The sequence below is a fragment of the Leuresthes tenuis genome, unplaced genomic scaffold (genome assembly GCF_036924035.1).
Source record: "Leuresthes tenuis unplaced genomic scaffold, fLeuTen1.0.hap1 SCAF_23, whole genome shotgun sequence".
NCBI classification, from domain to species: Eukaryota; Metazoa; Chordata; class Actinopteri; order Atheriniformes; family Atherinopsidae; genus Leuresthes; species Leuresthes tenuis.
In genome coordinates this window covers 19,884,582-19,894,882 of record NW_027325377.1, presented here as the reverse complement: position 1 = coordinate 19,894,882, position 10,301 = coordinate 19,884,582, and the positions used below count along the sequence as shown (strand labels likewise).

General features: G+C 39.9%; 1 protein-coding gene across 2 annotated transcripts in view; it reads right to left on the bottom strand.

Annotated features, from left to right (window-relative positions):
* Positions 1-9,011: 9,011 nt before the first annotated feature.
* The window catches only part of chchd3a (coiled-coil-helix-coiled-coil-helix domain containing 3a), a 64,156-nt gene continuing 62,866 nt past the window's right edge, over positions 9,012-10,301 (bottom strand). For both annotated transcript variants that reach the window (XM_072377323.1, XM_072377324.1), the window contains one exon: positions 9,012-9,702. In XM_072377323.1, coding sequence (XP_072233424.1) covers positions 9,679-9,702 — 24 coding nt within the window. In that variant the 3' untranslated portion in view covers positions 9,012-9,678. The remainder of the gene's footprint in view (positions 9,703-10,301) is intronic.

The following is a 10,301-nucleotide window of genomic DNA, read 5'->3' as shown; positions in this document are numbered from 1 at the left end:
AAATTCTCAACTGAGAGAATAACAATAAATGATTAATGATTTTCATTAAAACACTACACCATAATAATTTCCCCAAGACCAGAAGATGTTTATTACCCCAAAGCACATGTCATTAGTATTACTTTATGGTATCTTGCACAGCTTAATTCATTTGATGTTGCTGAACACAAGTAATAAGAGCCACATATGTGCTGCAACTGATGCCGCAGACAGTACTTTTGTGCCTCTGGACCGAAGGAGAGGCTATTATCTTATGTGCATCCACAATTAACCCACCAGTGCTACAAGTACTACGCTACCCAGTAGCTACCAAAACCTTTTGCCTCTGGCTATGTGTGAGTAAGAGTGGGGCACAATTTAGGTCACAACATGATGGTCCTCACTTTGTGTGTGTGTGTGTTAGAAATAACAATTCAATTTACTCAAGTCAAGGTGCTGAGTTGACCTCAGCTGGGAAACATTTTTTATGAATCTAGCTTCATAATCTTCAGTAACACTTAAACACAATAGGCTCCCCTCATTGATGATATTACCCATCATTCATTCCCTCCGGCTGCTACGACACACACACAATCACACACCCGTCAGGGGTTAAATTCACCCTGATGAACCAATGTCTTTCAAACAAAGCGTTAACGCAGAACTGTGTGCTCCATCAAAATCAATAATGGCCCTGGGGCAAGCACTGAAGCCATGTTTAAGAGAAACATTGCAACACCAGCAGCAACAACAACCAAGTTAATGAGCTCCAGAGAAAGGTCAAGGCTAAACAAAAGAATTTCTTCTTATAAATATTTAAGTGTGATTAACATTAGCACTCTTAATGAAGCCATCAGTCTCTGACTATGAAAGGGTCTTTGATTAGTCGACACTCAGGACGCATCTCTTCACTGAAGAACAACTCAGATTGGAAAGCTGTTGAGGAAACATTGTGAGTGGGAAGGGGGGGTGGGCATTAACATAGTAGGCATTTTTCTTAATAATTCTGAAACTAATGGTGCCCTAATGAAGTAAACCAAAATTATGAAATTTACCTGATCAGTCTCTGACTCTGCCCTCTCTTATTTAGTATAATTCCTCTGCCAAAATTTGACCAAGTTTCTAAAATACAGTGTATGTAGCTGCTTTTATAAAGCCGGATTGATATGCTGTTGCAAAGTTCAATTCTACTAATGTCTGGGTTGGACTATCATAAGAGTAATTGATAGTTTTGCACTGATAATATCAGTGTTCATCACGCATGAGAGAAAAGAAGTCATGGCCCAGTGTATTTTCTGATGACAGCAGTTCAACAGAGGAGATGAGAAGCAATGCTGAAAATGTATGCCACCCCTGCTAATGGACACACATGTATGCATGCACACATAAATCAATACAATACATAGGTTCAATGCCAAACTGCAATATCAGAGGTGACTATATTAGTGTCCCTTGGGTTGTACAGACGTTTGTGTGTTTAGGTTTGTGATGACGCCACCCATCCCAATATAACCCAGTCACTGACATCAGATGGAGATAATCATGTCAGACGGTGTGTCTGTGCTGTGAGTGCCTTGAGGCATGTTACACTAATGGGACAATGAGGTGTAAAGCGTAAAGCACGCTTCGGTGTGTGTGTTTTGATGTGCAATATTTGTATTTACCCTCCAGGCCTCTGTTTGTAATGTGAATGTGTGCATGTGCAAGAGCTTTAGCCACGTTGTAAATAATAAATAACTTTGTATGTCCCAGTAGTCCCTCTCAGTCTGCACTTGTATTTGTACAAACAGGTGTGTGCGTTTAACCTCCACCGAGTGAGTTTATGTTGTGAAGCATCTCACATGATGATGGGAAGGCAACTAGAAAGTACATTTCAGTGTATGCATGTGTACCTCTCATCAGAGGGGACGATGCGTGCTTGCTATTTATTAATGGGCCCCAGTCAACCAAGTGATTAGGGCTTGTGGACAAAATGAATGCTCCAGGCACCAGCTGCACACCACATCGCAGACGAGCTCCAGCACAAGTTGTAAGCATAAAGTAATTTAAATCCTCCTCTGAAGGGGTAAGAAAACATTTTCATACAGTTGTGGGGATTAGTCTAAACTGGCTTCGCACAGGTCATGGATGGATAGGCTTATGCAGGGCCATGTAACAGGTTTAATAGCCACTTACTTCTGTCATTCTGTGACATGTGGGGAGTTATCCAACCTTCATGTGTAAGTATTGCTTCAAGACATCTTGATTAAGCCTTTGGTGAAAAACTTATTGCACAGTGGTGCATTTAAGTAGTTTCTTTATTCAAAAAGCAAGATTATAGGACCATAACAAATTGTGTGCTAATTTGATTATATAGAGTTCAGTTAATTTTGTTGATTTCCTGGCACAGACCTGACTTTAAAGCACAGGCCTCATACTTTCAATAGATTTGAAATTAGAGAATTAGAGAAGTCCATCCAGCTTAATGTTAGCACTCTTTATCTGTTACACATCAAGCGTGTCTAAGCATCAACAGTCTACCTAGTGGTTTGAGGTTATACTGAATAATTCCAAGGCAGCCTTTTCTTTTCACTATTCCATCCCCACATCCCTGAGCATGATGCTACCGCCACCACGATGAACAGTAGGTACAGTGTTGTTGAGGCTGAATGCCTCCTCATTACCCTTCCTGACGTACCTCTGGATATTATTGCCAAAAGCATCCAAAAATTCTGTCTCATCTGATCATGAAACTTTCTTCCAGAAGACTTTCTCTTTGTCAATGCTGTCATCTGCAGCAGAGAATAATTCAGTCGTTATCACTCGGTTTTTCGTTTTCATTAAAGAACTTCTGTTTTCCCAACTTCACACAAGGCTGTTTTTTTTGTTTTGTTTTTTACGTGCAGCCTTAAAAAGTGCAAGTAAAGAAAGCTGTTCCAATATGATGAGTGTTGCCACTCTGAAGAACATTGATGCACACTTTAAACCTGCAATCTGTTGCTTCCTTCTCAGTGAAACTACACATCTAAAATGTCTCCAATGTCTCTAATGATGCAGACCAATTATCTTTGACTGTCAAACATTAGACTTGTTGCAGGTCTGTATAAATGGATATTGAAGCTGTAGGATTTTTGTGCAGCAGATAGAATTTTTTAAGTATGCTAATGGTATACTAAAGGTAGAAACCGTCAGCTTTCCAAAGGAAATTTCTATATTAACAAGTAGCTTGATTGCTGCAAGTCTACGGGTGTGTGGGAGTGTGCAAGCGGGTGTGTATATGGCCATCAAGGTCATCCTCATCCCCAGGCGGTCCTGCTGTCTCTTCAGCACAGCAGCTCAGGGTCTCATTACCGCTCACTTTATCTCTGAGGGAAACTGAGAGTCAAAGCTTTCACTCACTGCCTCTTTCTCCCCTACACACATCCACATAGAGAGCCACACACCGCCATCACACCACTGCCATCACTTATTCAACAGTTCTTTTTTCTCTTTATTCAGTAGCTTATCCACACCAGGACAGCAAGCTTGTGATTTATACATAATTAAAGTTCTTTTGGTGGCCTTATTGTCCTTTTATTGTCCTAAAAGCACTGTTGCTAGGATCAAACTATTCTCTGATGAAAGAAAAGTAGCATTTTAACCAACACATGCAATCGGAGAAATGTCATTTATTGATAATAACTAAAAATAGAATAAAAAAGATAAAATAAAATAATAAAATAAAAATAGAAGGCAAGTATTCAAAGCTTATTTGAATGGAAATGTTCAATGGGAAAATCTATTCCTTTTATTTGAAAAGAAATAAAAGAAATATTTATGCTCTCTTTCAATTCAATGTCAGCAACATGTTTCAGAAAAGGTGGAACAGGGATGTTTAACGCTGTGTTTCATCTATTATTCTTTTAACAATTCTTGTAAGTGATCAGGAACTGAGAAGACCAAGTGCTGTTTTAAAAGCAAAATATAGTCCCCATTCTTCATCAATCAACTGTTTCCTGACTTCTTTGTTGCATTTTTAATTTCATTTTCCACCAGTGTTTTTCTGTGGGTGACGGACACAGTCTTGCTAGAATAAGACACAGATGACACGTAAACCTGCAAACATCGATCAGCAATAATAGAAAGCTTTTTGGGAACATGTGCAAGTTACTCAGGACATGTGCACTAACCCACATGCCATCACAGATGCTGACTTTTAAACTGGTTGTTGAACTATTTCTTGAAGATTTTCTTTTCTCAAATAGATATTTGAGTTGTAATAAAACAGCTTGAGCTCAAATAGTTTGAGTCATTCCAATTAAACTTTCTCTCCCACTATAATCAGCTGTGCCTCTGAATAGCATTGGCATGACCCAAACTTCAGCCAGACAGGAAGGGGAGCACTATCTAAAACCGACCCAATAACTCACTCCCCCAGCAGCACAGGTTGTAACCGAGACAAAATAGCCCTTTATGGTGTCGAGCAGACAAACACCAGCTCAGACTTAGGGAGAATAGAGGAGGAGCAGAATAAAACATAAAAAGAACAAATAAATAAGAAGTAGAGAGAATAGCAGAGGGGAGTGTGAGGGAAAGAGAGTCCATAAATCGTAGCCTGGTGCAGGGCTGCAGGGTGGGTGGAGCAGCCTGATGAATAGAGCCATCAGCTTAAGCAGAGGCTACAGAGCAGCCTGCCATCTGCCTGCCCATTACTAGAATGGAGTCTGCTCTCATCTGCAGGCCCCACTGGCATAGCTGGAAACCAACTTTTCTTAGTGTGTGTACATGTGTGTCTTTATTCACTCTCAAGTCGAAACAGGATGCGGTGCACCATGCTTAAACTTAAACAGTACTTCAGTTGTTTTTTCATGGGTTTTTAATTTGTGTTGGGTGAATACATTAGTGGAACGCTTATATATATTTAAGGCATTTTCCGCTAAAATATGTGTGTGTCTATGTGTGTGTGTGTATGGGGTTGCAAGAGAAGAAGAGGCTGCCCTCAGAGAAGAGTTACAGCGGCATGACAGACGCTTCACACCTCATTGGAAAGCAAGACGAGCCAATCGCTGCCAAAAGATCCGCCCCGCAGGCTGCCAACCAATTCTTCAACATCTTTGATGAGTAAGAATGAGTGAGGGAAAGAAACAAGTGGGGAAAAAGTTAGAAAAAGGGCAGAGGAAGATGCAACAAAAGAACAAAACAAGGGGAGTCAATGCAAACTCAAGTCTGGCGACAGACTGTGTGGAGAGACACTGAAAGATGCAGGAGAACAAGAGCCAGAGAGTGAGCGTGGGGGAAAACTTTAAAGGGAAAAGCAATTTTTCCTCAGAGAAGGTCATTTCATCGAGTGTGGTTAGTCATCATTGTGGAGGATGTTGTCTTTTGAATTGCAGAGTTAAGTGTTTTTTAAAATTCAGTTTCTTTGGAGAACTGAGACAGTATAGGACTAAAATATCACTAAAATAAGCACTGAGATGAAATTGCAGCGTTTCTTATCGCTTTGTGCAGCCCAGAACAGGAGCTGGTGTTGGTGGCAGTGGTAGAGTGTCACACAGAAGTGGATACAAGCTGATGTAAATATAAAGCAGACACAATGCACACTGGAAGAAATTTACTTAGATGGTGCAAAGAATACAAACATAAATTCTAAAATCATGCCATGTGGTTCTCAATGAAAATATATTTGTTTGAATCTAAAAACTGGACTTTAACAAACAGGTAGTATTTATTTACAGCGCACAAATAATTTCATGTGCAGGCAATATTTTGCCCATGATAACTAAAGACAAGTGTGTCATTTTTTTAGATCTGCTGCATTGTGTTTTATATTCATGCGAGTATATCATGAATATCGATGCGCTCCATGTATCCTTGTGGTGGATATCAAGGTACAGGTAGAGGACATCAGTAGTGTTTCCAACCTTTTTTATTTTGCGGTAGTAATGAGGATTTAAACCACATGTGCTCTTACATTAAGTGGAAATAATTCTATCATTGCCGATTTTCTTTTTGAATTCGGATCAAAACCCCAAATATACTCACTTTAGTTCTTACACTGTGCTTGTCTGTGAGTCCGACTCCTCAGCATTGTGTTATGCTGTTAAAAGATACACTGCTGTCAGCCATGCATGTCAGATCAGCAGCTAATAAGAAGACAAGAGAAGTCCTCGGTCCGAGACTGAAGAGCTGACCTTCTCGGGTCTTCTTATCTGCCAAACTAAAAGAAGAATTATCATAACAATTTGCATTATCTGGAGCAGAGATAATCATGACAAAGAGGGTTGGCAGATGACATAATGCAGCCCTTTTTAAGAGGTAATTGCACGTTTCATGGTAGGACTGGGCACTCGATGCCTGCATGCCTGACACAATCAAAGAAATGAAGATAGAGCGAAGATATGTTAGGAAAAAAAAGGAATATATGACAACAGATATAGTCACAACTTCAGAGTGAAACAGAAACATACTAAAAGGTCAAACCTTCAACTAGCTGTGCCCTTGACAAGAATTTGTTATGTACATATGGACTTTGAAATGGTGCTAAAATCCGTAACATTGCTGACATTCACTTTTGTCCTGCAGCAGCTAAAATTTAAAACCTTTTCAGCTCATGGAGCTTACAAATATGACACATTTAATTGCACGCAAGACAAAACCCTGACAAACAGGATTGTCATGAAAAAGGAATTGATAAAACCATAAAACATATCAAGCTTACAGGCAGTACCCGCGTAACAAAACATCAAACCAGTTCCATGGTAGGTTTTGCGAAAGTGGTGCTACAATACATAGAAACACTTCCAATTTTCTAATATACTTCACTCTTAATTTTCTTTGATAATATAGAAAATATTCCTCGATTCAGACACTACAGGCGCACACATTGCAACTTTTTAAATAACAGATATCCCCATGAAACTTCCCCAACAGATTACTTTCATGAGGACATGTTTTTTTCTTTTTCTAGGCCCCTCACAGCTTTGACTCTCGCCCCAGGTGGTTTTACAAGCATTCACTTTTTGGATCTTGTGACTAAAACATGCTCGGTCAGCAACTCACAGGTGAGAAAGACTTGAACAATCCACACAATGGTTGGGTGAGTCAGTGACACACGTGACCTCAACGACCCTCCAAGTGTGAATGGTCTATCAAACACTTAGGAGCTGAAAATTCCCACCAACAAGTGACACCTGAAGAAGCCTTTTGGATGACAGATGAGATGTCTTCAAGAACAAAGAAAAAGAAGCTCTTAGAAAGGCCTTTTTTACAAGTTTTCAGAAATGTCTTGTGTAAATAGTTAAATGAGTAACGGTCAAAATGAATGTGTAATATTTGAATATTGGCCTAAATGTCCAACAGACAAAATTTTGCAATGACATCAACTAAATCTGATCTTTTTTTTAACCTAAGAAAAGAAGACACATTATTGATATCTAAAAGCTAAAACTGACCAAGAGGCGCTTTCAAAAAAGCAGAATTTTGAGAAAAAAAGGACAACTGCAAAAGCAAGGCTTGATCTAGTCAGAGCATCCAGGCCTCATCTGTTTCCAGAGGTGCAATAGGTGAGGCCAGGCTGAAACACTTTGCATTTATGAACCTTATTTCAACCGATTACGAGGTCGATCGCAGATCTACTGATTCTGATGAGCGCTGCAGACTCGATACTCAATGAGCAACAGCCATCAATACAAGGTTAGGAGTTGAATGAATGCATAAGTAACCAAAAGAGTTACAACATTAACAATTTTGGAGCAAACCCCACGATTTGCTCCAGTAGAAGCACTGAAAATAGACTTTTTATGTAGTTTTATATCCTTAATCTATGGTTTTGTTTAATATTTTAACAACTGCAAAAATGTTCACCTGCAGTCAAAAGTTTGGAGACTATTTACTATCTATTTCAAATGCGGAAAGTTAAGGCTTAAGGTTACGTTATTTGTTTTGAACTCATGATTGTATAAATCTTTTAATTATGTCGAGGACATAGAATCTCATTACAGACAGAATCCATTCTTAAATTACTTATCTTCTGTGCAGTGGTGCTTGGTCATATTGGGGAGTCATGCAGCTTATAGAGGAGAAAGATGAGGGAAAAAAAGTGGCCTTAGTCTGTTCTATGGAAAAAGCACCTGCCATGAACTCCAAAATCCATTATCCCCAACCTTTAGAAAATTCCACCAACACACAAACACCCGCTGTATAATAGAAGTCAAGCCCTTACCCCTTTGAGACCCCAAAAGTCAAAAAGCAGAAGGACAGCTGACCGATATACAGAGGCGGATTAGTCACAACGAATCACACGCTTGCACGCACGCATCCACCCACACACCCTGCTCCTCTCGCTCCGTCCATCATAGAGCTTCTTCATCTGATGCAGAATTAAGATAACAGCTCGTCTGTGATCACCGGCGTTCCACGTTAAAATCAGCAACTAAAAAAAAAACTAATCAGAATTTATAAGTTAACGTACTTACCCTGTAAACCTAACAGAAAATTCCATCTAAATAATGTTAGGTCATACAATGTTAAGTCCCTCATGGCCTTGAGATGCAGGAGGAGGAAAAAAAGGCCTGCTGTACCATGGCTTTGTTTGCCTGGCTAGCAATATGTCTTATAATTTTAGTGAAGTTGCTGAGGCCACTGCATCGCACACAGTTCAGTTTAGTGAATGGGGAACAGGTACAGCAGTGAAAGCAGAGGTCACCCCTCTTCGTAATGCACTGGTATCTTAAGCTGCCTACACAGAATGCATTACATCACTCTAACATAAAAAATATCAGCACAACAATGCCATTATTAACCAAATTACTACAGTTTTTTAAAGAATATTTTGAACGCAACATAAAGAAAGAGCAAAATGGAGTGAAATAAAATGATGTGCAGCAACTCTGGGATGAATACTTCCTCCTTGGTTCTGTTCCCTTTTTCTTGGACTAAAACAACACAAGGACCATGTTTCCATCAAAACTTGCTAATGCATGCTGTTCTGAATACAAAGACACACACACACACACACACTCTGAAAAGAGGGTGGCCGCTGCATGTTCATGGACAAAAATTCAACAGCATTTGCGTTTTGTTTCTCTTTTTATTTTCGGATCAAACATGGTCACAGGTGCTGGTGCCGGTGAATGCCTAACACGCACAGTTACATGAGTAACATCACAAATAAATGCAGACAAGAAATAGATGTTTGTGTGTGCATCTGTGTACACAAGAGTGCTTGAGGAGCAGGAAAACAATAAATTAAGGAGAACAAAATTGGACTGACTTATTAGCATGAATACGTTATTTCTAACTGTTAAGATGAGCAGAGATGACTTAAAGTGAATTCTGACAGAGGTGGTTGGCTTTCTTGAGGTGGTTCTGGTTAATCCTTAAAGTCTGAGCAGACGGCCAAGCTCAGGCCTGTTGTGTCCTGTTAGTGCCCTGCTGTTTCTCCAAAATGTTGGACAATGTCACTGCCCCTCTGCCATACTCACGGGAGAGATAGACGAAGGAGTAAAAGAGGTAGGGAAGGAGGTAGGAACTGAGGGAGCGAGGTGTCTATTTTTCTCTCAAGGTGCTGTGTTCAGTGCCTCTAGTCGGGTTTGGTTTGGGTTTTGTTCTCCACAGGGTCCTCAGGGTGCGTGTCTTGGTGCCGACTTCTTTCCTCTTCTCTGGATTTAGTCTGTCAGTCAATCCGCCGATTATCAATCCCTTACAACATACTCTTCTACGCTCCTTTTTCTCTGCCATCCTTTAACCTCCGGTCCTCAACTTGTTCTGCAGACAAATCAGAAAGGAAAGAGCATATGAGAAGGCAAGGAAAACAAAAATTATCAAAATTGACAACAGAAGAGAAAGATATATTTTTCACACACAAAAGAAGACACAAAGTGAGTGCCTGGGAGTATAAAAAAGGGAAGAGGATGTAGTGAGTTCAAGAAGCAGAGAAAGGACCCAAGGGTACTGGATTCCATGTTAGTGATAAGTGCAACCACAAATCCCCAGCACTCCCTGTCAATAACCATTTGAATGGATCCAGTGCAACAGATGCCGCAGGATGAAAAGCGCCTAAGAGGGGAAAAAAAGGAAAAAGGGGGATAAAAAAGAGACTAATGTAGATAAAAGGTACAACAGAAAAATAGCCTTTTCCTGAGTGGCCAACGTAATAGCTGCATTCTAGGATCCCTCCAAAGGAATCTGAGTTTATTTTCTACACTATTGATCCAACCATAAAATGATTATTAGATCAAAACAGTTGCTCCTAGCATGGTAGCTACATAGTAAAGTCCAGGTTAAGACGAAAAGCAGACTTTGAGGAAAACACCTGCAGCACAGTTGTACTTTATTACTACTTATTACAAAGCGTCTGGAAAACA